Here is a 26,376-nt window from a genome sequence, read left to right as displayed (position 1 = left end):
GTCTTGGCGGTTCGTTTCCCTCATCTTGCCCCCGTGGTCATCCGTCTCGCCTTAGTCCCGTCTTCTCAAGGTCACGTGTTCTACCGCCAGCCCGGCGCCCAGCACAGCCCAAGGCTAGACAACGTCATGAAGCTGGGGGTCAGGGGTAGCGTCTCCCTGCCGTGTTTAGACCCCTCCTTCCCCACCTGAGAATTCAAGCCTCTCCAGAGGCCTGCTTTCCTTGGCAGGGATTCCGTGCACAGGTTTCCTTATCCCCATTTCACAGACGAACGAAAGAGGCTTTGAAACTGACTTGCTCAAGAGCACGGATTAGGACTAGAAGACCAGAGCCTGCCTTCTCTCTGCCGCATCCCACTACCTCTTCTGTAAGCTGTCTGCTCCCATCTGTCACCCAATTTCCTATCCGGTTGTCTTTTTCTTGCGGCTTTGCAGCAGTTTTTAAAATATATTTTGTGTGTCAAGTTTTCCGGAGGCAATATAGCGTAGGGCTTAGGAATGCAAAGAATGGCATCCGGATGTGTACGTGTGGGTCTAACACTTCCTAACTTTAGGCAAGTCACTTAGCTTCGTTGTGCTTCAGGTTGTTCATCTGTAAAATGGGGGAATAATAGTCCCTTCATCAGATTGCTTTGAAGGCTAAGTGAGCCAACGCAGAACCTGGAAACCTGGTAAGGGTTTCGTAAGTGTTGGGCGTTATCATGTTGCCCCTCCACACACACATTTTGTTTTCTTTTGTTTTTGCTTTTTTCCCAGAACTGGCAGGAACTTCATATCCTGGCATCCTTTTCAAACTGCTCTCACCACTTAATTTACCCTCTGGGTCACCCCCACCCTCTCCTGCCTTCCTGCCTTTGCCCCTGCTGCCACCTCTACCCAAAGCTCTCCTTCTGACCCCATGGCCCCGGGGAATGTATTCCAAGACTCAGGGGCAGGCTTCCCTCCCTTTTGTGATGGCTCACTGGGCCACCATCAGAAAGAATCGCAGCTCTGTTATATCATGCTCTCCATGGGAAAATACTACAACCCTACTCCGGAGCTCTGCTGAAGGGAAGAAGAAGGTCATGGGCCAGTTCGACTCCTCTTCAAGCCCTGACCCTGTGCCCTTCACCCGGCAGGGGCCCAAACCCCATTGTTAAATTGCCTTGGGCACACCATCCAGTTCACATTAGCCCAGACTGACCATCCCAACCCCTTTTCTCTACGGCCCGAGAGAGTCGAGAGCTGAGATCCCCCATTTTGCGTCTCAACAGAGCGTCACAGGGGAACCCACAGAAGCCTTCTCTCTCTGGGCAGCTGTGGAGCAGCTCAGTGAAATAAAGACCAAGGACCACCCAACTTAAAACCCTGTAATGCCACCGGGTTTCTGTGTGACCTTACCTAGGCCTCTTTCCTCCCTGCCACATGACAGTTTAGTGGGGGAGAGACTGGCATTTTGTCATCCTCATTAATCATCTTCTAAAAGACTGGAGAGAAGAGGGGCCTGAATAAAATAAGGAGCCTGCCCTTGCTGGTTATATATTCTCGAAGTGGGGAGAACACAGATTGCAAATATACTAGACAAAACACGATTAGTGCCTTGAGCAAGGAACCGATAAAGTCCGGAGGGAGTTCACAAAAGGATCCCCTCGAAGAAGGTTAATCGGGGTGATTTTTAAATCCATTCTTAGCAGAAATCGGGAAAGAGATCATGGAAAAGGTGGTATTTGAACCAGGCTTTGAAAGATGGGTAGGGTCTAGATACACAAAGAAGGAGGGAAGTCTGATAGTAAAAACAAAACACCTCATGAGCAGTTAAAATAATGGGCTCTGAGAATGTCAAGAGAGAAGGGGTGAAGGGGGGCCCGAGAGAGCATCAGTTTATCAGTAAGCGTGGAAGCTGGGCTCCCGGACCTCCAGGGCCCTTCCGGCCCTGACAGTCTGTGACTCTCTCCGTTTGCGGCCTACATGCATCCAAACTGGTCTCCAGGCACAACCCAGCTCTCTCTTGTCTGCTCCGTCCCCCATCCAAGTCGGTAGAGACATGTGGGATCCGAGGTAGTCTTGGTATCAGTCTGAGCAAAATGCAATTAATAAGCTGAATCTGTATTCCAAAGCAAACCGAGATCGTATATGACTGTTCACCGCGTGGAGATTATCTATCCCTGTCCATCAGAGCTGACAGCATGAACTGAATCCTAAACCCCCAGATGAGGACGGTCTTTGTGTCACCCACTGGGCCAAAAACAGAGCCAGTGCCCAATAAAGCCTTCTTGTTAGAATGGCTGTTTTATTCACTGATCTTTCAGCTAGAGATCTGTTGCCCTTCAGAAAAGCCAGGGCCTCTGGTCACTGAACACACAGCAAGAGGTCAGTACAAAGGTTGGTGACACATTTCTGTCCCTAGGCAAGTGCAGGAGACAGGGACAGGCCCTCCTCCCGTAAGAAAACCTGAGGACAGTCCGGTTTTTAAAAAAGCTTATTTACTTAGAGAGAGAGTGAGCGAGCCAGAGAGGGGCAGAGAGAAGGGGAGAGAGAGAATCCCAAGCAGATTCCACACCATCAGCGCAGAGCCCGACACGGGGCTCGAACTCACGAACCGCGAGATCATGACCTGAGCTGAAATCCAGAGTCGCTTAACCAACTGAGCCACCCAGGCACCCCAAGAACAGTCCATTCTTAGTGAGAAGCTTGCCCTGGAGAGACAGCGGGAGATAGAAGGACTAAGAGGACCCCAGTTCAAACCCAGGTTACAGCCTTTGTTAGCTGTGTGACCTTGGGTAAAGTGTTTCATTTCCCTGGGCTTCAATGTCCTCATTTATAAAATTAGGAAAAAAAAAAAAATGAAACAAAAAATGTTATCTCTTAAAGGGTTATTGCAAGGATTAGAGATAATTTAGGTCTCAATACATGATAGATATTATCATTAATCTCATTACTATTATGCTTTGACAGGTGCTAAGAGGGCCCTGAGGATAAAGAGATGGAAAAGATACAGCCTTATACCCTCCTGCAGCAGGGAGACAGAAACAACCACCCATCACCTAAGAGAATACGACGTAAGTTCTGTCGGCAGGCTTACGGAAGGCCTCCCGGAAGGGGACCCATGTGGACCGAGTTTAAAGGACAAAAGAGAAGTAGGGTATCAATGAGGAGAGGAGGGGACAGGTACAGAGGAGACAGCAGACATCACAGCGATGAAAAGAGGTCTGAGAAAACCCGGGAATAACGTGGAACCCTGGGGACCCATCAGAGAGGTGGGCTCGCTGACTCTCTCCTCCGTCAAGGGTGGGCTGCGGTCCAGGAGCCCTGCCCACTAGGAGGCCCCTGACCCCCTCTGACCAGATTCCTCCTGGCCCCTGCATCTCTCCCCCACCACCAACACACAGGGCCCCCAGCGTGCTCCCAGCCCAGCCAGGGCCTGATGACAACCCAGCATTCCAGAGCCCCATCCTCAGAGACAAGGGAGTCGATCCAGGCTTGTCTTCCAAAGCACCGGTGGACACATCTGGCCCACATCTGAGCAGTGTCCAAAACTCCCCTCTGGGGCCACAACAGCCAGTCAGCATGCTGGTGAAGAGCATGCTGGGAAACTCCCACAAGGAGCCCGCATCGATATAATCAGGTCTGGTGGAAATTAAAAGCTATTAGGAACAGGGCCGGATTTATCTTTATATCCAATAACATGCATTGTAATGGTGATCATGCAGATGGGAAATTAAACCACATCTCAGCTTCACTGGAGGCCTTAATTTTGATTTATGTTTGTGCACAGCCCTTTGCCCTCTTACCCCCCACCCCACCCACACTGGAGAGCCAGTTCTCCTCAAGACCAAGGCCCCCGAGACAGGAGTAAAGGGTAGGAATTGCCAGATCATAGGTGAGAGGCTCTGTGCTTTTACATCTTTAAATGCCCCAATGGAAGGGAGACGTCCAGCTTGGAGGGAAAAGGCAGGGGTGTAGTAGGGAGTTCTGGGAAGTAGCATTTTGGGGAAAGTTTCCATCTTGGTCTCTCCAGCCTCTACCTGGGAAAAGTACAGGCAAAAAGCTGCTGAGAGTTTCTGTGGCCGACTCCCGGAGGCTTATCTGCCCCTCCCCACCCTGGACAGCTGGGAAGGCTAACCTGTGAGCAAACACCCAACTCACAGAGCGTGTTTAGGCACCAAGCCCTTAATTCCTTCCAAACACCCTCGGAGAGAGGGCTTGAAGGGTAAGCTCTTCATTAGCAGAGGCCTGCACCCACCCCCTCGCGCCCACTCCTCAAAGGGCTGCTGCTCTCCCCAAGAAGATGTCCCCTGGGGCCCTGAGCGACCCACCTCAGCCTTCCCATTCCTCCTCCTGCTCTCCATCACCTGCTTCTGTTGGCCCTGTGGTCTGTGAAGGATCTGAGATCAAAGTCAGCACTGTTCTGTCTGCTCCAGAAGCCTACTCTAAAGCATCAGGAGGGATAACCAGCTCCTGGGTCCTCCCCTAACCTCACGGCAACCTAATCATTAAACCTTCCCCCACCATGAGAAGCTGATATCCGACCTCCCAGACAACACACACACACACACACACTGGGTACAGTGTGAGTATGGAAGGCAGATAATCCTGTTTTTATGAGGAAAAAAAAAAAAACAATGAACAATTTGCATTTTCCAAAATTAAAGCATGCGGCGTGTGGGCCCAAGTTCTGGCTTCTCATCTACAGAGGCTGGAGGAAGCAAACCTCTAGTCGCTGGTTCTCATGGATTCCTCTGGGAGCGTGTTAGTTGGATTTGTGTGCTTTGGAAAGTCTGTCCCTGGATCTAAAACGTGGCTGTAGAAGGATCTAGAATGATTATGGATGGTGCCCGAGGGCTGGGCAGGGGAGGAAAATTCTCCAAGGCTAAAGGAAAGAAAGAGGTGCTACAGAACTGAAGTTTAACAGAGCCCTGCAGATTAGGACCAAGCCCACTTCCCTGATAATTATGCCCTTTGGGGCCCCCAGCCCTGTCTTGACATCAAAGATTGCCCCGAAGCCCCAACTACAAGGGTTGCCGCGGGGAAGCTCACTGCCTCCAGCTCCTACGCCTAGGAGTCGGGTTAACCTTCCTGCTCTCCCGTCTGCACCGGATGTCGTCATGTCGTCCGACCCCACACCCACTTCGATCGCTCTTATTTCAACACTCTTCCCGCACTCCTTCTCGATTTTTCCAACCACCCATACATGCTCCGACGGAACATTTAGCAAGCACTCGCCCTGCATGTACAAGGTGATGTGTTAGAAGCCAGGGAATGTGTGGATGAGCCAGCCATTTCCCACGCTGGGAAACTCAAAAAGGTGGGGGGGGGGGCACAGGGCCTGTTACATGGAAACAGACACACTGCCATGGGAAACAGCAGGAACAGGAATGCCCTCTTCCCACTGGGTCATCATCATCATGGTCACAGCTGTCCTCGGTGTGCCAGGCAGCGTTTGGAACCTTTTACAATATTGACTTCTTAAACCGTGTAAAGTAGGGCAATCATCATGCCCATTTTATTACAGCTGGGGAAACTGAGGCACAGCGGGGCAAAAGACTTGCGCAGCTCATTAAACAGTGGGATGAGTCTCAACCTAGGGGGTCTGGTCACCAACTCCAGGGACTCAATTCCACGAAGCCTTCCCTAAAACGCAACAGGGACTTTTTTTCCCCTTCCTAAGGCCAAAAGCCTCCTTGTCTAGAGCACACATTTAAAGCCTCCGTTGCACTCAGAGTAACACTGCATTGGATATACGTGGATGGGTGCTGGGAGGCAGTTCTGCATGGGGTTAGTGCACAGGTCGAAGGAACAGACCTGAGTTCGAGCCCCCGCCCTCTGCTTAATAGATGCCTTACCCGGAAGAAGCTACTTCCTCTTCTGTAAAGTGGAGGGAAAAAATACACTTAACAGACTTTTTATGAGAACAAAATGAGGTCACATAGGAACATTTCTTAGCCAGTGTCTGGCAGGTAGTAGCACTCAAACAATAATTATTATTTGATAATATTACTAATTGATATTACTTTAATGAATGTAACTCTTAGTCCATAAACTCAAGTGTATAAAAAATACCACCTTTCTTTATGTTCTGTCAATCACGTTCCATCGGACTCTGTGGGATAAATGGGCCATTCGATCTTCATTCCTGGGGCTTCCCCCAGGGATGTGCCAAGGTCCGCGGTCTCTCACCAGCCGGTTGCCCCTGCCTGCATGATCCCTTTGGGTCTTGAGCTGTGCACCCCATGCCTCATTTGGACGCAAGAACCCTGGACTCAGTCCCAGACCCCGCGGAGCTACACACAGCCACCCATTGTGGGGCCCAACTGCTTCCTCCAGCTGCACCCACTAAGCGGCCTCCAGTCCCATCCCCATCCCTGGGATTCGGACTCGTCTATGTCCCGTTTGTTCCTTGTCCTCAGAGGCCCTCTTCCCCAGCCAGAACACCCATCCTAACCTCTCCTATGAGCTTATGGTTTCACAAAAGGCAGGAAGAGCGGTTGTCTTAAAGTAGATTCGGATTCCTGTCCTGCTACAAGCTCTGAAGCCGGGAAACATAACGGCCTGGCCATCTGCTTGGAACTGAGAGAAGGAAAAAGCACCAGGAGCAAAACACAAATTAATGTCTCCAGAAGAGTATCCCGCCATGTCAGCTGTAAATATGCCTAAGCATTGGCTCTCCTCCTAACTGCACTGGAACCAGGTAAAGAGCTTTAAAAACACTGATGCACAGGCTCTACCACCGAGACACTGATTTGGGGGCGGTCCCAAGCACCAGTGTCTTCCAAAGAGCTCCCCCGGGACTCAACTGCGCAGCACGATTTAGAAACCCGGCTTTACAGCTTTCATGCATCGAAGTCTGCCTTCCCTAACCAACCCGAAAACCCAAGCAACGGGAATCATTTCATACGACCAACAATGAGACATCAAAGCTGCAAGGGCGCTCGACACCTGGTCAGCTTCCCCCATTTCACAGAAAGGACAAACCAAGGTGCTCGGCCGGGAAAGGAAGAAAAAGCGGGAGATCGTGTGCACCGTGCCGGGATGAAGGCAGAGGGGCCGGGAGCGGTGGGGGGAAAACCACCCTTTTGGAACCGGAGGCCTGGAGGCGTTTTGAGGACTTGACGTCCTCTCTTGGGGTTTCCAGACCAGATTTCCTGTTGAAGGGACAACACCACATAGGAAAAGGGAACCAAGAACGAGGGGCTCGCGATCATGGCGGCTCTAGCAAGGTGAACCCACGACGTGGCATTGAGCTCTTCTCCGGATACCAGGCACAGGCAGGCTCGGGCCAGCTAGAATCCTAATGCGGTCTTTGGCTAAGTCATGAAAACAAAGTCCCACACGCATGTTACCCGTGTCTGGTGCCCTCAGGATCCGGTGCTCATCGCTTGATCATTCCAAGCACACCACAGCCAGCCTCCTGGCTGTCCTCTCCCCACAGCCCATCATGGTGAAAGAGCCTCCAGCCTCACCTCCCATTGCAAAAAGCAAGGGCAAGCGAAGGTCCAGGGGCCGGGAAGGATGGAGACCCCGCTCTCTGGGGGAGTAGGATGCACCCTGTGTCCGACGGGACCGTCGCACGCCCAGCAGAGAGAGAGGCCGCTGGCACGTGGGTTTCCACCGCCCCACGGAGAGACGTGCCCAGCCGAGACCAAAGATGCTTTTTTTTTGCCGAAGCATCACTAGAACAATAACAAATCAGTCACCAGAACCAAGACCACCAGCTCAAGATCTCAGCTCAACAACCAAGTCAGCATCTCTGCTTTATCTCTCCCCCAGTCCCCGCCCGCCCCGCAGCACCCCTGCCCGCCGCGGCGCCACAGTCCTGCCTTACCTGGGATGATGGAGACCGTGTCCTTCTCCCAGGACACGACGCTAACATATTCCTGCACTGAGGAGGGGATGAGGCACTTGAAGACGGCCACGTTTCCACGCATTGACCTTTGATCCTCCACCCGGACGGTGTAGGGTTCCCTGAAAACTGCAGAAAGATGAGGGAGCGGGAAAGAGGGGGGATGTCACAAGGCTGGGACTTGGTAGGGCCCTGAGAAGGGAATGGAGAGCCCGCTCAGCCCCCTCAGCGCCCCCCCCAGGGCCCCACCCCCCATCACTTCCTCCCCCACCTCCCGTTTAACCAGCCCCAAGGTTCCTGCCATGATCTTCCTCCTGCCTGAGTCATGTCCTCTCTGCCCTATGGGGGAACCTACTCCCCCTCAGAAATACCCAGCCTTCCTCCGCAAGACCGTAAGCCCAGCTTCTAACCTGTCCAATTTCAGGGAGGATTAATAAACCATTCGATGGGGAGGGCCTGAGGGCAGCAGCTAAGTGCTGCGTTGTGATCACATTCAACAAGGGGATACGGAGGCAACGAGGAAATGCGATAGAATTCCTCTAAGCAAACCACACTTGATTTCCTACATGCTTCCTGGGCCCCGGGTGCCAATGGTTTTAGGCACGGCGACCATAACCTGCCAAAAATAAAAACTGCGACACGGGATGTAACAACAGACTTTTGTGCCACTTCAACGTGACAGGCAGCCTGGGAAAATGCAGCTCACACACCAAACTTTCCGGAAGGGCCTGGTGGTTTATGAGGACAATGGAGGAGAACATCTGAAATTGTGATGGTCTGAAAATGGGCGGTCTCTAAGATTCCCCGCAACAAAGAATTCTTCCTGCTCTCTCCTACCTCCTGACACTGCCTACAGCCTGACCCCCAGGCTTGCCCCTGCCTCCAGAGCTCTCCGTTCCTTCCCCACAGTGTGCAGTGGGGACCTCCTGCCTCAGTGCCACGGCTGGGTTCTAGGCCGCTGTCACCTGCAGCCACGCTACATGTCGGGTCCCATGGGTGGGCTGGCTGAGCCTCAGGGGTGGGGCCAAGGGGCCCTGCCTCTCCCTCGTCCTCCTCTGCTTGGCCTCTTCCAGGGATCGTTCCATCCTTCCACCCTTCTCTGCCAAGCGGAGTTGGTGCAGCCAGATCCCCGCTGTCTACCGACCTTGTCCTTCAGCAGGCACCTGGGCAGCGTGCCCTCCTGCTCTCCCTGCCACGGTTGCCAGGGTGACGCTCAGGGCCCCGCAGCCCCTCTGGCTGTGCACCTGCAGCCCCTCTGGCTTCATCAAGAGCCGCTTAATTGGCTGTGTCTCTAGTCAGACCAACCCTGCCCGGCCTCCCCAGGCCTTTATTCTCTCCCCACCTCCCTGTTGTGACTGTGCCAAAGAAGAGAGAGAGCTGAGGTGGAGGAGAGGTGGAGAAGGGTGTGGGCAGGGCACTGCCCAGGGCTGTGAGAGAAGCACCCAGGAGGCTGACGGAGAGCTGACATGGGAAGGAAGCAGAGTGGAAGAGGACAGAGCTGGGCTTTGGGTGCACACGGCCCTGAAGACTCCCAGGGGGCCAGCAGAGGCCGGGCTCGGGAGCAAGCAGGCCTGCCTCCTCCTCTGAGCCGCTGTGTGACTCTGCCCAAGAGGTACTTAACCTTCTGGAGCCTCGGTTTCCTCATTCGTAAAAGGAAATCACAACAATGATAACAGCAGCGTGGAGAAGGCCTGGCCCAGGAAAGCACTGCAAAAATACTGTTTGTCATTATAGCTTGTACCTCTGACTAGCTGGCTATGTGCCCTTGGGCAAGCCACTTAACCTCTCCTTGTCTTAGTCCCTCATTTGTATTAAAAAAAAAAAAAAAAAGGACTTTACAGGATTGTGATGACAACTGCATCCTAACCCAGTGACAGGCACACAACTGGAAATATGACATTACTTTCTCTTAAACCAGTCCCCTAGGCTGTGGAGGCCGGCACTGCACCAAACCTTGGCCTCAGGGCTTCCGGCCCGGCACGTGATAGTGTTAGGGGGACAGTGCAAAGGGTCTACTCCTGAGAAGAAGTTCCACAGGGAGCCCCGGGAGCGATACCCTGAAGACGGTCCTGGGTTTGAAGAGCTCACATCTACTCCCAACCAAACCAACTGGATGAAGACCAGCTCTTTAATCAAGAGTGCCCTCCCCACCTCACCCCCTGAGGACACCTGTTGCCAGCTCCTTGGAACCTTGGACCTGTGAGAGGCACTCCTGAGGCAGAAGGATCCTGGAAGTCAGAGATCTTGCAGGATCTTGGCCGGCAGGTTGGGAGGCCTTCCCCAGAACCTACCCTTCTTTGCCCAACACAATCACCAGGAAAGATGGCACACCCAAGGCTTGGTGCCATCAGAGCGGGTTGGCTAAAACATTATCTGTCCTCTCCCACCCAGAAAGCTCTTCTAAGAAAATCAGTCCCAAAACGTCAGTGGTTTATTGCTACTTGAGGTACACCTTACAACGGATTATGACATACCAGGGCACCGTGACATTCTAATTAAGAGTAGCTCCACCTAAGCCCTTCCCTCACCTCCCGACCTCGCTCCCAGAAATGAAATTTTTTATTTTCTTTAAAGAGAACAGCCGAGGAGCGCATGGGTGGCTCAGTCAGTTAAGCATCCGACTTTGGCTCAGTCATGATCTCACAGTTTGTAGGTTCGAGCCCCAAGTCCGGCTCTGTGCTGACAGTTCAGAGCCTCGAGCCTGCTTCCGATTCTGTGTCTCCCTCTTCTCTCTGCCCCTCCCCTACTTACACTCTGTCTCAAAAATAAACATTAAAAACAAAATAAAGAGGACAGCTGAGAAACCTCACTTCCTTGCCTCCATTGACCCTTCCAAAGACCAAAATCCTTCACTGCTACAATTTTCCATCACGAGTTTTATCTAAATGCCTGTTCTCATAAGATATACTCAAAGATCCATCAACAGCGGATTGGATAAATAAATGTGGTGGTTGAACGATAGAACACTACACAGCCATGCGAATGAACAACGCCATTCCACTACACACAGCAGTAGAGGTAAATCCCACAAACAAGAGTGAGCAAAGGATTCAAGAGAATACACAATGCAGGACTCAGCACAAAAAGAGACAAACACCTGTATTGCTAGAAGTCAGGACAATGGTTTCCCCTAGGGGGGTGGTGACAGAAAAGAGGACAAGGGGGGCTTCTGAGGTGCTGATGTTGTGTATCTTTATCTGGATGTTAAAGTTTGTGACAATTCATCAAGCTACCTACTCGTAAGATGTGTACTTTTCTTTATATATTTAAATAAAAGGGGTGGGTTTGGGGGGGTTTTGTTTTTTGAAGCGAGCAACTCACTGGATATTTTCCATGACTCAAGTACTAAAATGAACACTTAATTTAAACAAGCACCAGCTGCCTTCGGGCGCCTGGGTGGCTCAGTCGGTTAAGCTTAAGCGTCCGACTTCGGCTCAGGTCATGATCTCACGGTTCATGAGTTCAGGGCCCACATCGGGCTCTGTGCTAACAGCTCAGAGCCTGGAACCTGCTTCGGATTCTGTGTCTCGCTCTCTCTCTGCCCTTTCCCTGCTTACACTCTCCCTCCCTCTCAAATATAAACAAAGATTATTTAAAAAAAATTGTTTTTTTTAAATAGATGAGCACCAGCCACCTGCGTGGCTCAGTTGGTTAAGCACCCTCTTGATTTCAGCTCAGGTCATGGTCTCACATTTGGTGAGTTCAAGCCCCGAGTTGGGCTCTGTGCTGATGGTGCAGAGAACCTGCTTGGGATTCTCTCTCCCTCCCTCGCGGGCGTGCTCTCTCTCTCTCTCTCTCTCTCTCTCTTTCCCCCCTCCTACCCCCTCTCGCGTGCACACCTGTGCTCTCTCTCTCAAAATAAAACTAAACGTTAAAAAAATAAATAAACGAGCACCATCTCAGTTACCATCACAGGTAGTGATGAATGGGGTAGGTGTTGGCATCAGCTTTGCAGAGGAGCGTGGGAAGGAAGGCTCAGAACGGTGTCCCTTTCGCCTAAGGACGCCCACCCCGTAAGGAGCCAAGACTCCAAAGGACCAGAAGACTTTCCTTGAGAGACAGACTTCTTCCACGCCCCCCACGTGGACCCTCAGAACAAGGGGCTCTGCCCGTTCCCCGTCGCCACCCTTAAGACGGAGCTCTCCAGGAGGCAGCAGGTGGCTGACACCTTACCTGCTTTGACGCGGATGTTGGGGCTCCGGATCTTGCCGGCCGCATTCTCCGCGGTGCAGAAGTAGTCATTGTCGTGGATAAAGCTGTTGAAGGCGGAGGGAGAGAAGGGGTACAGCTGCAGCGTCCCGTTGGCGTGAACGTGCCGGATGTGTGGCACGTCGTAGATGTCGTCCCCCGTGGCCAGGTACCATCGAAGGGCCGCACTGGGGGAGCCCGCAGCCGGGCAGGGCACCACCACCCCCACGGAGCTGGAAAAGGTCACCTGCTGCAAGGAGTCATTTACAAAGTAGAGGCTGGTGCCGACATCTTCAGGGCGAGCTGCAGGGGAGCCGAGGGGAGAGGCTGGGTTAGCCGTGTTCTGATAATAACCCCCCACACCACAGAGCCATGTGCCCCACACCCATTCATAATTTAAGCACCAGTCACTCAGGAAGCACTTACTGAGCTGACGATGCCCCGGGCACTGGCACAGGCATGTGTGAGACAGTTCCTGCCCCACAGAAGCTTCCAGCCCAGCACATGAACGGCCTGAGTGGAAACATCTCACCTCCCATACCAAGCCAAGCCCACGGAGAGGGGATTGGCCACCACTCCGCTAGGCTGAAGGGTCTGAAGCCACGATCCACTATTGGCAACCACACGTTAGGACAAGCACTGAAATGGCTTCGGTAAGTATTTATTGAGCACCTACTATAGGGCAGGCAGGTTCACACCCATTACCTCAATTCATCTGCACAACCCTGAGAGGAGCTGGTATCGTTTTTTTTATCATTCCCTTTTCAATTTTTAAAAAATTTCGTAATGCTTATTTATTGCTGAGAGAGACAGAGTACGAGTGGGGGAGGGGCAGAGAGCGAGGGAGACACAGAATCCGAAGCAGGCTCCAGGCTCCGAGCTGTCGGCACAGAGCCCGACGCGGGGCTCGAACCCACAGACCATGAGATCATGACCTGAACCGAAGTCGGACAGCCAACCGACTGAGCCACCCAGGCGCCCCAACCCCACCCAGCCCTGACACTGACTGACTGTGGGGACGCTCCCCTTCTATGTCCTTCTGCTCCTTCGCTTATAAAATGGGGTGGGGGTAGGGGGTGGGTGGACAGGGCTGCAGAGACCTCAGGCATCTGTGACCGGTCGCCATCACAGCACTCGGCCACCGGGAGGACGTGCTCAGGAGTGCAGCTGCCTGACTAGAGCAGGGCCACCTGACCGGGAGGACAGCTGTCCGCAGCTCTCACACCGGCGCCCGGCCTCAGTCTTTCCTGCCTGATGGGACGCAGCCCCGAATGGTGGAATCGGGGCCTCCCTCCCTGCTGAGGAGCCTTGCCTCCCTATGAAGGGCCACCTCTGAACAAGTGGCGACGACCCAGAAGAAGAAGACAGCCCAGTCCCAGGTCTCCGGCTGGAAGCCCCTCCCTCTCCACCAGGGAGATCACGCAGCAAACAAACCACTCCGCGGCTTATTTAAAGAACGTTGCAGGGGACCCAACTTGACCTCAATTTCCACAACTTTATGAGAAGGAGGAGGGCCTGCATCCGGACTGTATTAATATTCTTGGCTTAACTCTGAGCGGAGCCTCCAGGGAGAACGCACTGGGCAACTTGTTGAGGGAGGCCATTAAGCCTCATTGGTCAGAGCAATTCCCATCATCTCACAAAAAGCCACGATGAAGCCATTAGCATCAGTGCCAGAAAACACGTCCAGGGGCTCCTTGCTGGGGTGTCAGGGGCATCCTCTTAGCGGCAAATGCATTTGCTGTCCCCACCAGGCACAGCACCCTTAGCGGCTGAAAGGCTCTTGGGGAGGGAATGGTATCACCTTTCCATCCTCCTCTTCACACTGCCTCCCCTGGTGACAGTCCCGGTGTTGATGACTGAGCAAGCCTGCTCTGAGGGTAGCGGCCCGTCTCCTAAGACTTTCAGAAGCTCAGAAACGTGCCTCACTCACAGCGGCTAGAGTATTCTCCAAAATCACGAAACCCCGGCACCTCACGGGTCAGCCAACTGAGGCCTAGGAAGGCTTCTCTTTGGACCCAGATTTGCCAGGCTCCCTTTCCGTGGCCTGCTCCCCTTGTGAGAGACTTCCTTACTGCGATTCATTCAGCAAATATTTGTAAAGCGTCTCCCACACGCCCGGCACTGTTGTAAGCACGTTACTTATACGACCTCTTTTAACCTTGCAACAACCCTATGCAGTAGGGGGTACTGTCCTTCCCAGTTTACAGATGAGGAAACCAAGGCACCAAGAGATCAAAGCAACTTGCCCAAGACCACACAACCAGTGAGCGAGGGCCCGGGGATGCAGACACAGGCAATCTGAGCCCAGAGTCTGGAACAATTGTTCAGAACAATTAGATGATTGTAACCATTGCAGTAACAAAGAGGGGGCCCTCGCCTTCCTCAAACACCACCTGGCCACCAACATCCAAATTTAGATGGCCAAGTACAGAATTAATACACCTGTGCACCTGCACACATAGACACACGCACACACTCCTCCTGGGAGGAGCCCCCTGTCGGACTCGACATCTCAGACAATGCTTAGCCTGTGAGAGCAGGTCCATCACTCTGGGGTTCTGGAGGCTTCCTGAGACAACCTAGTTAATCAGACATCCTCTCCATGGCAGCTTTATGGATTTGGGGAGCCAAAATCCATCAAGGTACAGCAAGACTCTACATTGTGCCTGACAAATGGACGGGGGAAGCGGAGAAAGATTCCTGACAGAGAGGAGTTCAGAATTATCTGATTCAAGGAACAGGGTAAGAAAATATTTGTGATGTAGCCCTCGGTAATAATAATACCACCAGCAATTATAAGAGGCTAGACCCGTTGTAGATATTATCTCACTTAATCTTCACGACTCCCTGCGGAGTGGTATTATTGTTATTTTGACCTCACAGATAAGGAGATTAAGACTCAAAGTTAACTAACTTCTCCAAAGTAATACAGTGTCAGTGCCAGAGCTGGGACTGAATCCCAACGCCACCTTACTTCTGGACCCGGGGATAGAACCGCTCTATTCCGTGAACCACGGTGGAGACAAACCACAAAATCTGGCTCTCCGGGCTGGGTACGCCTCACCCCATCCTTTCTTCCATCTCAACCCCACCCCAAACACACAGCCCTCGTCTCCCTCTCTCCCGGCTGGAAATCCGTCCCACACCTCCACCTGCGAGACGGCCCCTTCCTCGGGCCTCCTCCACTGCCACCAGGAGCATCGGCCACAATGAGAGCAGCCTTCTCGCACTCTGAGCCTTGGATCCTTCCAGAGCCAAGGACACGGGGTTCTCAGCAACTACAAATGGGTAGATTTAATTGATGAATTGACTGGGATTGTCCAGCCACCTGTCAGGGCTGATGAAACGGCAGATTTATAGCAAAAGGTGAGTAGCCTCATATGTCTCCCACCCCGGGATGCGAGCTGCTGTCTTCTGAGTCTGGGGGAGCTGGGGAGGATGAGACAAACCATTCATTTCTGCTTACGGCTCTGACAGCGCATTGCCATTATGAAACATCACCCTCAGGTGTAAAACAATAGCATTTTGCACTTAAGTCGGGCTCATACTTTACCATCACAAGGCACCTGTCAGCCCAGCATGCAGAAGCCCTCTAATAAACATTAATTTAGCCTCACCCCAGCTGCCAAGAGAAAGGAGGGAGCAAATCTATAAAGGGGAAACTGAGGCACTGACCACCCAGTATCTCAAATCTCTGCCACGTGCCAGTGCAAAGGTTGGCACAGGGGCACCAGTGAGTGGCCGCGGCAGCAATGGGTCCATTCGGTCACCCGGCCCTAAAAGGGGGATTAGCAAGGGTCTCACTCCAACCGCATGGAGTCCGGCATGGCCTCTACGGTGGGTTCGAATCTTCAGAGCAGTGACAAAACCTCAGCAAGGACCGAGAAGAGCAAGGCATGGGACAATAGAGCTGTGCTAGGAGTCTGACGAGCTGCCTTCCCTCCTGGGACTCACCCCTGACCTGCTGTGGGTCCCCGGGGCTAGCCACGAGCCTTTCTGAGCCTCGATGTCCTCATTCACAAAAGACAGGGACTGTGCCATCTGACCTGCCCTCCAGGACTGCAGAGCAGAGCAAACAGAATGCGGGAGTACTTGGTTCCCCATAAAGACGAGGCGTGAGCAGGAGGGACGAGGTTGCTATTCCGGTCCCAGGGACCCCCCCCCCCCCCCCCCCACTGGCTGACAGATCCAGGGTGCTTATGGTTACTGCAAAGAGTGGCCAGGGCACAAGCACCACTCTGCAGCCCTGCAGAATTCAAGACCCTCCTCCAGCCTCCAAGGCTCTCCTTCCCCAGGTCCTTCCCGACCTAGGGACCAGATAAGCGTTGCTCTTTCAGAAGACATTTACAGAGCACCGTTACTCAGCAGCCAGGGGGACAGCTCTGGGGATGGGGGGGCTCAAGCTGAGCCTTGAAATAAGATCTAAATAAAGGCACTCCCAGAACCCAGGCCAGCCGAACGACGCGCTATGGCAGAGGTGGGGACAGCACGTTTGGGGAGCCCCACAGAAACCTGCTGGGGGCAGCGTTGGGGACGAGAGGCAGGAACAGCTGGAGTGGCGAGCTAGCCCTCAGGGATAGGAGACAACGAGGAGGTTTGCAGGCTGGGGGACTGAGTTTATGCAAGTTCTTGTAGCCCTAGGCCCAACTTCATATTTTGTTAAATCTTTTTTTAACGTTTATTTTTGAGAGAGAGAGAGAGAGAGAGAGAGAGAGAGAGAGAATGGGGGAGGAGCAGAGCGAGAGGGAGACACAGAATCCAAAGCAGGGTCCAGGCTCTGAGCTGTCAGCACAGAGCCCGATGCGGAGCTCGCACCCACGAACTGTGAGATCGTGACCTGAGCCGAAGTCGGACGCTTAGCCGACTGAGCCACCCAGGCGCCCCAGGCCCAACTTCATTTTCACCTTACACTTACTTCCCTGAAGGCTTAGTGGCTTAGCTAACGGTGCAAGTTCTCAAAAGAAAGGAGACTAACACTGACTGAGCACCTGCTGTGTGCCAGGCACGTGGGGTGGGGGGCGGGGGCGGGGGGGGGTGGTCAGGGGTCTTGACCTTCCAGAGTGCTCTCTCACTTAATTCTCGCACAAAGGTACAAGGTGGTCCTGTCCGTCTCATTTTACAGGTGAGGAGAGAGAGGCTCACGGAGAGATTGTTCAGCTAGAAAGAGGCAGAGCCAACATTCGGTCAAGGTCGGCCCGGTCCCAAGCCTGAGTTTTTTCTGTCATGACGCTGAGGAAAAGAATTCAAAGTTAGGGGCCTTGGGAGGTCCCCCCTCACGCCCTCCCGGGAAGCCAGTCCCAGTTTGGAAAGCACGTCCTCGCACCGGAAACTCCTACTGCCCCCTTAAGTCTCAGGGAAGCCCCCTCACACACGCTACCCCCCCCAACCCCGCCCCAGCTCCTTCCCTCCGCAGACACAACCAGGCATATTTACAGAGCGAACGAGAGGAGGGGGAAACACTTCATAAATAAAGAGGGAGACATTCAGATCAACAGCAAAGCTTCTTCTGGTCAAAGGGGGAAATGGATTTTTAATAGAAAATGGAAGTTATGGGCTCGGTTGTGATGTGACAGACGCCCAGACTTAAACCCATTTAATCTTCTCTGCCGTTTAACGCGGAGCACCACCCTGACGCGGTGTTTCAGAAAACAGGCTCCAAATCGCTGGGAGATTAGAAGTGTAGAAATAGCACCGCAATATTTTTAAACCAGAAATCGCCCCCAGGCATTTGGGCTGCCCCCGGGGTCACCACTGAAATCTGAATATCCATCACATCAACTCTCGGAAGCCTGGCCCTCCCTCCCGCCACCGGCTGGCCATCCGGATTAGTTGGGGGAAGGAAACTTGACACCCGTGGGCCCCCACCCTACTGGCCGGGGTTGCGGTGGGCCCACCGAGGCTTCCTCCCAGGTGTATGCTGAATTGTCCCCATGTGATCGTCTCCAGTCAGCATAAACGACAACCCAAGGGGGCTGAAATATTAACACCTCGCCACCTCCACTGGGAGAAGTGAGTCATTTTGCTCTCCTCCTTTACAATATTTACTCATCTCATTCACTGGACTTTTCATCCAGGAGCATCTGCCAGTGCTGGGCCTGTCACCTGCCCCCCAGAGACGGGCAAGAGGCTTCAGGGGTCTCCGTGCCCCGGCACGGCAAGTGTGGATGGGGGGAAAGCGGTGGGTCCCCAGGACAGTAGAGGCGGGAGGAACCGGCAGGGCTCCCCTGCAGGGCTGTGAGCTCCCTGTCCCGGCCACCACTCTATCCCCTGGGCCTAGCACAGCACTGGGCACTTAGCACCCAGACTCCAGGGCCGGGCTCCCCAGGTTTGAATCCCTGCTCTGCCGCTTACAAGCAACGTGACCTCAGGCAAGATGACCTCACCTCTCTGTGCCTTAGTTTCCCCGTGCATAAAATGGGGGTGACCTCAAGCGTTGTCAGGTTGGACGAGTCCCTGTCAACGACAGTGTCCGGGTATACGTTCGCACCCGGCACCACCTGAGTATCCGTTGCTATTGTTTATGAGTATTTTCATTATAACAGGCAAACGGCACTTGCAGAATAAATATCCCACAACAAACACTTACCCCTCACCTACAGCAATAACGACTACCACTATCTAACACAGTTCTCAGACGGTCTGATACAGAATCAGCCGGAGAGCTGGTTAAAAATACAGATCTTTAGGGGCGCCTGGGTGGCGCAGTCGGTTAAGCGTCCGACTTCAGCCAGGTCACGATCTCGCGGTCCGGGAGTTCGAGCCCCGCGTCGGGCTCTGGGCTGATGGCTCAGAGCCTGGAGCCTGTTTCCGATTCTGTGTCTCCCTCTCTCTCTGCCCCTCCCCCGTTCATGCTCTGTCTCTCTCTGTCCCAAAAATAAATAAATGTTGAAAAAAAATAAAAAATTAAAAAAAAAAAAATACAGATCCTTAGACAACAGGTTCACCAAGTGCGTCCGAGGGCCAGGAAACGATTTCTGACGCGGGCGGTCCTCCATCCACAGCTCAGAGCAACACTCCCCAGAGAAAAGTAGATTTTGCCACCCTGGACCTCCAACGTCACCTTTTCCAACAATAGGCAGTTTCCATGGGCTTGGCTGACAGGACCTTAGCACCACATTAATTAACTTAATTTGGCGATCGAGTTAATGAAGTAATAGTGTGTGATCGATAACAGTAAAGCATTGCAACAGCCTCACGCTGCTGCCCGCAGGCTCGCACACGGTTTTTTTTTTTTATGCAGATGTGGCCTGGTGAGTTTCTTAGGTTAATCTGCCAGGTTCATTACTGCACTGCATTTGCACACAAAGGTTTCCATAGGCGATATATTATTTGCCCTCGCTCTGACTCTTCTTATCCCATAGTCAGTTGGCAAACTCAGGCCCGGAGACCAACCGGCGGGACCTCAACTAGACCATCCAAAACCCCAGGTCTGGACCAGCGAGACAGGGTCTGGCTCCTTCATCAGGAAACTCACTTCTTGTGCGTCCACGCCTCAGACACAGTCTGTGGCTAGACCCTGGGGAAGGTCTCCCCGGACGGCATCAGAGCATTTACAGGCCATCAGAGTTGGCAGTTGCCCCGGGGCACGATGGAACGGCCAGGACCAAGTCCCAGGCCTCCCGTCCGTCGCTGTCCCCCAAACCTGGCGCACCTGCTTCACCACCGTCCTCACCATCATCATGGCCATCGTTTCGTTTTTAGCACTCATTTGGTGCCGGGCACCGTGAGATGCCCTTCCCCCGCGTTATTGTTCATTGAACCCCTACAACCACCTCTAACCACGAGACCCCATTGTACAGAGGAGAACACAGGACGTTAGGTGAAGCAATCTCCTAGTTTCACGCAGCTAACAGTGGCAGACCTACACGTCCAACCCAGGCCTCCCTCCCTTCTGGCCGGTATCCCTCAACGGCCAGACCGTCTCCAGGGTGTGAACGTACCATCAGGGGGTTTTCCAATGAAGGAGAGCAATTTGGGGTATGACATTTCTTACTGAGTTGGGATTGTCCCGGGCTTCCAACATTTCATCCCTAGGGCACCCCCCATTCCCACAACTAAATGCCAGCCCTCCAGCTCCAAATTTCCCTAGGGAAGCAGTCCTACCCCCCCCCGCCCCCCACTGAGCAGCACAGCTCCAAGCACCCAGGGGCTCTACCTCCCCATCAGAAACCTCGGTTTTCGGTTCTGATTTTGGTTTTTTAAGATCCTCAGCACAAACATACTTCCTGCAACCAGCAACCTGTGAGACCCAGCAAAGATCAGTCATCTTCCAACCTACAAGGCCCCTCACCACCGGCTCCAGAAGCTATGAGCCAACAGCTGACAGTCAAACAGACTCTTTAATCTCCCAGCCCCTTCTAGACAGGCCTGGGGAAGGGAAGGCCTCTTACGGCCAGAAGGTCCTTCTAGGGAGTCGGCTCAGACAGCACAGTTGTCCCTAGAGATTCCCAGATTTAGATTGTTAACGCTTCAGGGACTTAAGAGATTATTTTGTCCAATCTCTTCCATTTACAGATGGGGAGCCGGGGGCACAGAGTAAGTAACCTCAGGTACACAGCTACCCAGTGTCCTGGCTGGGACCTGACCGCTGTCTCTACTGTTCCTTCGATTCTGGCCACCCCACTTACAGAGCCCAGCAGCCGAGGAATAAAGGAGCCTCACGGAGAAATGAAATGACGCGGATGAGGGAGCATTCGAGGAACCAGAGGGGCTGGATACCCGGAGGAGAGGCCTCCGGTGGGCAGACATCTGTCTGCAGAGGGCCAAAGGGTTATCCAGCAGAAGAGGGCTTCACCTATACCCCCGTGCTTAAAACACAGAACCAAGGCCAGTGAACAGAAGGTACAGGACCCAGACCGCGTATCCTAAGGACGAGCTCTGTAATAGAACCGTGTGGCCTGAAGGGGCTGCCTTCAGAGGAAGGGGTTTCCTGTGGCTGCAAGGGCCGGAGCAGAAGAACAGTGGGTCTAGTGGGAAACCTGCATGGGGTCACACATCCGACTAGGGGTTGGATCCCGCGTCCTCAAAGCTGCCTTCTAACCCGGAAGACTTTAGCCCATGGCAGTCATCTGCTCGCTCGCTCGCTCACTCTCTCTCACACCGCAAAGCAGGTCCCCAACCCTCAGACCCCATGGCTCTGGGAGGCCATCCCAGAAGCAGGGTGGCCATAACCCTGACTCAGCCGGGCTCTCAGGGCCCGGATTCCAGTAACTGCCGTCACCTCAAATGAGGTCGCACAAGATAGGACTCTGTGCCTACTGCTCCTCCCACAAAAGACCGTGCATCCTCTGCAGGGAGAATCACCTTTGCCGAAGGGTGTCCAGAGGACTACGGAAGCAACTCACACCCAAGGACCTGGGGAGGGAGCAGAGGTAGGCCTTCCCACTCCCACCAGACACCGGAGCCACAGGGACGGTGCCAAGCCTGCTCCCAGAAGACTACTGCCAGCCTGGCTGTGCCCTGTCAGCCGTTCCCCATGTCGCTGGCAAAATTCTCCGTATGTGGGGGGCCCGAGGAGTGGGGAGACAGCCACACACAGCTGGGAGACCTTCGTTGTTCCTGGATGATGAAGTGACAGTAATTATACCTCACGTTTCAGCAAAGGATTTATAAGGCTATAAAAGTGGTTTACTGTGGCTCTTACATGTGTGTGTTTCTCTGTTGCCCGGTCTGGTTTACAAAGCATCATCACATGATCTACAATGATGGGCCCCGCATCCTTCCTGCACACATGCAAGGACAGGTGCCCTGCGGAACAGTCAGGACAGGGGTCATTCCCCCCCATTTCACAGATGAGGAAACAGAGACACATGACCTCTTAGGTGACTTGCCTAAATCAGGCTGGGCTTTGTCATCTAGGTCTGCAGACGACATTCTTCCCAACACACACACACACACAGTGTAATGGAAGTGCAACTAGCATTTGAATAACTCGGTTCCTAATGAAGGTGGTGACCTTGGAAACGGTCAATGCCAGCATCACGAAGAGCGAGGACACGGGGAGGTGGGGCTGAACGGACGAGGGGAGTAGCAGCTGGATGGCACGGGTGGTACCCGAGGCTAATGCTGTTCACGCTAAAGCAGCACTGGACAAACATCTGTTAAACAGGGCACACGGGCTGTCGTGCCCCCAGCCTCTCCCATACTCGTGGAGCCCGTAGGCCGCAGCCTGCCATGGGCAGCACCTGACCTCTGGATCATATGCCGCTTCCCTGCAGCTAGCTGACTGGGTCATAAAGGGAGAAGTGGCCGAGGGACCCCCAAGGTCACGGGCTGTCAGGGGACTACCTGAAAAACAGCGAGGTTCGTCCCACCAGGGAGAAACACAGAAATCTACCCAGCCAAAAGGCATGGGGGCTTCTCCTGCGTAGCCCATTCACATAGGCTTTATGTCATGAAATCCAGGGTAGTTCTTACTCTGTTCGGCTACACGGTAGAGATTTAATAACCGACGTGGCCTTCCTTCAGCAGGCGTGTGCGACTGGCCTTTGCCTCACCCTCAGATCCAAGTCCGGAGCCGACCTCTGCCCTTTTCTGCTGCCCTAGCTGTGGCTGGGGAAAGGGGTGTGCCGGGCTCCCCAGGGACACCCAGGTGCCTGCATGGCCTCCGCTATCTCGCGGAGGATGGGTCCTCCAGGCTACTGGGCTACGTGACAGAAGGAAGCCGTGAGGTCCCCTGCTTTGGCCACCACACAGCTTTTCTTACTGCTACAAATCTAAGCCAGGTGGCTGGCCAAAACTGCAGCTGATTGAGTCAACTACTCAGGACAGGATCCGACGATCTATTTGGAGGTATGGGCACTGAGAGGAAAGCGGGAACAGTGCAGGAAAAAGAGGAGAGGTCAGTATTTATTGAGTACCAACTGCATTCTGGCTAGTGTATGTGTACGATCGGCTTTAATCCCAATTAATAGAAAGTGAGGCTCAGGGAGACCCCAAGTCACCTATCTAGTACGTGCGGGGCCGGGATGTGAATGAAGGGTTTGCTTTGACTCCAAATTTCCACCACACTGGTGAGTTGCGATCTTTTTTATTTATTTACAACTCCAATACATAAAATGCTCTGATTGAAAGAACTGGGGAGGGAGGAGCTTGAAACTCTGCCTGCTGGCCCTCCCCCTCTCTACCTCCAGCCCTCCCCCAGGCTCCACCCAATGCCTTAGGGCTCCTTACCACCTCCTTCAGAAAGCTCTGTGGGCTCCAGGTGAACCAGGGCCCTCCAGGATCATTAGAGAGGCAGAAAAAAACAACTCTGGGAGGCCTTCGAGCTGCACCTGCCTGGCCAGGATTTGCTCCTGCCCCGGAAATGCAGACGAAACCATTCCCGAAGCCACATTCCCACTGCAGACATCCCAGCTGGCTCCCTGGGAAGGAACACTCCGGCTGCCCTAAATGCCTGCTTCTCAAGTGTTCCTCCCAGCTCTGGCCACCTCCTTCCCTCCGTGACCCCGCACCTGCCTTCCCAGGGTCAGAATAAGCAGCCCCGGGGCGCTTCCCCTGATCTCACAGAGACCACGGCCCCATCCCGAGCTGGAAGTGGACAAACCAGGAGGGTGAAAGAGCCTTCTGCTTCCCATCATACCCCTTCCCATCCACACCGCTTCTCTCGCTTCTGCCCACAGCCCTCAGCACCCGGCTTCCTGCATTCTGAGGGTGCGCTCACCAGAAGTCTGGTGTTGACCCTGGATTTCCACAGCAGGTGTGGTCCCCTCTCCTCATGCTCTCCTTCCTGCAGCCTGAGAGGGACAACCCACACCCCAAGTTTGGTCTGCCTTAGGTGTCCCTGCCCACCAGCACTCATCTTACCGCGATAGCAGTTCGAGCCCCTGTGGGCCTCGAACTCAGAGGCAAGAGAGGAGCACTGCCAGAAGCAATGGTCCTTCTTCACACTCCTGCCCCACACCCATGCCACGCAAGGAAAAAGTGACCGGCTGCTGCTGAGGCTGAGATCAAGAGGCTACTCACACAGAGAGGGCGAGGCTCTAGGCCGGGCTAGGTCAGCATGCAAATCTGCATGCAAATCATATGCAAATCTAGGGCCTGCCCTTGGGTTCCTGGCACCCTGTCATCTCTGCTGCCTGTGGCTCACCCCGTTCAGGCACCTGGGTCCTGGTTAGACCTACTGGGGTAGGGGCTGAGAAAGCACTTTGGGAACTTGGGGGGCTCTTCCCCTAGACTACTTCAAAAGTCTCCAAGAAACACTTCTTCCAAGATCACACGGGAGCAAAGACTCTCTCAGCCTGGTAGCTCTACCCCTGAAAAAAAAAAAAAAAAGGCGCTCTGAATAGTCACCCTCCCTTCAATTCAACCACAAATAAAATCCACCTTCACCAGGCTGAGCGGGGGACCAAGCAAGTGACAAGGATGGGGTTCCTGAAGACATGGAGAAGGTAAATGGGGCCAGAGGTCCACACCGCCCCCGTCAAAGGCCAACAACCCAAGAGATGCTCTCGGCAGACTCCAACCCGGTATCTGGGGGCTCCCAGCCTGCCTGCTTGGGGGCTTGCTTGTTTAGCAAAGCACGGTTGGGCCAAACGCCCGTTGGCTTGCCCACCTCCTCCCCGTTCCTCAGTCTAAGAAAAACAAGCCTCTCCAGCCAGTCTCCTGGGATCTGCTCAACTTAAGCACTGCCTTTGGGTCAACTGCTTACTTGCTTTTTGTTTCTAATTGAGCTCCCCATTCTGCTGCAGAAATATATTAAAGGCAGCTGACTTTGATGGCCAGAAATACGAAGCATCTGAAAGCTTCGCCGGGCATGATGGCAATTCGGTTCTCCGCCACGTTATTCTAGCGACGGGGGCCTCTACGCCCACCTACCCCCTCCCAGTGCTCGCCAGTCCCTCACCTGCTCCTAAGTTGTGTCTGCCATTTCAAGATTTTCAAAACACATTCCCCCAGCGCACCCCACCCCCCTTCTAATTAGACACCGAACAGAGTGTTAGAGATTTTCTTAATGGCTTGACGAAGCCTTTTAATTCAGTCTTCTCAAGAGAGAAGAACCATGAGTCCCCATCCGAGAGGTTGGGGTGGGAAATGGAAAAAAAAAAAAAAAATCAATGCAACCCATTATTTTGGCTTTTAGAAAACAGGAATTTTAGTGCCGGGGAAGCTTGTTTTTCTACACAGTAAAAATGCAAATGCAGCCAACACAGATGCTGGCCCGCTGGATGTAACAACGGAGAGAGCCTCACTGGGGTTCATCTGGCTGCCCAAATCCGGATTTGTTTGGGCAATAATAAGGCAGTTATTGGAGACTCGATAATCGATTATTAAAACACCTTCCCAGTTCAGTTCTGGGGAATCGGCCTGAGCTCAGGCATCAAAAAAAAGGTATTTCGAGAGGAATGGAAGTAACAGAAGCTTAAACCACATTCAATAACTGCTTAATTCCATCCAGAGGACGCTCCATCCCATTTTGTTTTCTTCTCCGCTCTCTCTCTCTCTCTCTCTGCCTCCTCCCGCTCCTCACAGATGGACGTACAAATTATTGCAAGAGGATATTGTTTTCTGTAACAGGCTCGAACGTTCACATTTACATTTCCTTGGTGCCGTGGGGGTGACTGGCAACGAGAGAGAAAATACACCCAACCCCATCTTCCCTGCTCTCACGGCGACACATCTTCCCCCAGCCGCCTCTGTCGGCCCCCGCCACCACGCCACCCCAAGCATAACAGGCCCTGGGGACCAGCCTGGCACCTAAGACCCAATTAAGGCACGAAGGGAAAGAAAGGCCTGTCTGGCGAGGCGCCCTGGTGCCCAACACAGAATGCTGGAGCCTCCGAACGGCAGGGCCGCCAGGGCTGTGCAGACCGAAAGGCCGCCGAGGTCCCGCCTCACCTGGCACCTCCAGCCTACCCCTAGGCCCAAGGCCAGTGGCAACTTCCTTCTCGAGTTGGAAAGGGTTTTGCCCCTCAGGCTGTCCTGTCCCTTCTGGGCCTTTCTCCACCTCCCCCCAGCCCCCATCTGCTTTCCTCCCTATCAAATAGCTCAGGCTTCATTTATTAATGCCCGGCTTCTGGGAGGGGGAGGACGGGGTCCTTCAGGTATTTGCTGAGGGACATCCACTGCTGGGGAATGGAGTCCTCTGGAAGGAGTGAGGTCGCCCGGCGGGGACAAAGCTGGGCAAGAGTGTGGCAGAACCTTGGGCCTGTGCTTTCTCGCCTGACAAAATGGAAAGGGGGTGGGGGGTGGGGGGTGGAGAGAGAACTAGCGAGAGAGAGAGAGAAAGCTGCCGCTCCTCACCTTATGTATTTTTAATATTAATGTAATTAAAGCTGCGAGCCGAGCCAGCCTGCGGGGGCGGAGGGAGGCAGGAAGAGCCTGGGGAGAGGGAGAGTGGGGTGTGGGGAGGGGGTTAGGGGGTTGGGGGG

The 26,376-nt window shown here is 53.6% G+C and overlaps 1 protein-coding gene across 2 annotated transcripts in view; it reads right to left on the bottom strand.

Annotated features, from left to right (window-relative positions):
- DSCAML1 (DS cell adhesion molecule like 1) overlaps positions 1–26,376 on the bottom strand; it is a 349,712-nt gene that overhangs the window by 321,489 nt on the left and 1,847 nt on the right. The window contains exons 2-4 of one of the 2 annotated variants that reach the window (XM_086679020.1): positions 12,252–12,307; positions 11,990–12,072; positions 7,799–7,945 (exon numbers count right to left, since the gene is read on the bottom strand). In XM_086679020.1, the coding sequence (XP_086535146.1) occupies positions 7,799–7,945; positions 11,990–12,072; positions 12,252–12,268 (247 nt within the window). In that variant the 5' untranslated portion in view covers positions 12,269–12,307. Of the gene's footprint in view, positions 1–7,798; positions 7,946–11,989; positions 12,308–26,376 lie in introns of both variants that reach the window. The other variant, XM_086679019.1, reaches the window with a different exon arrangement.

This window comes from Puma concolor, chromosome D1 (genome assembly GCF_028749965.1).
Source record: "Puma concolor isolate L17-30 chromosome D1, mPumCon1.1.hap2, whole genome shotgun sequence".
In the NCBI taxonomy this organism is placed as follows: Eukaryota; Metazoa; Chordata; class Mammalia; order Carnivora; family Felidae; genus Puma; species Puma concolor.
This window is presented reverse-complemented; position numbering and strand designations above follow the sequence as displayed.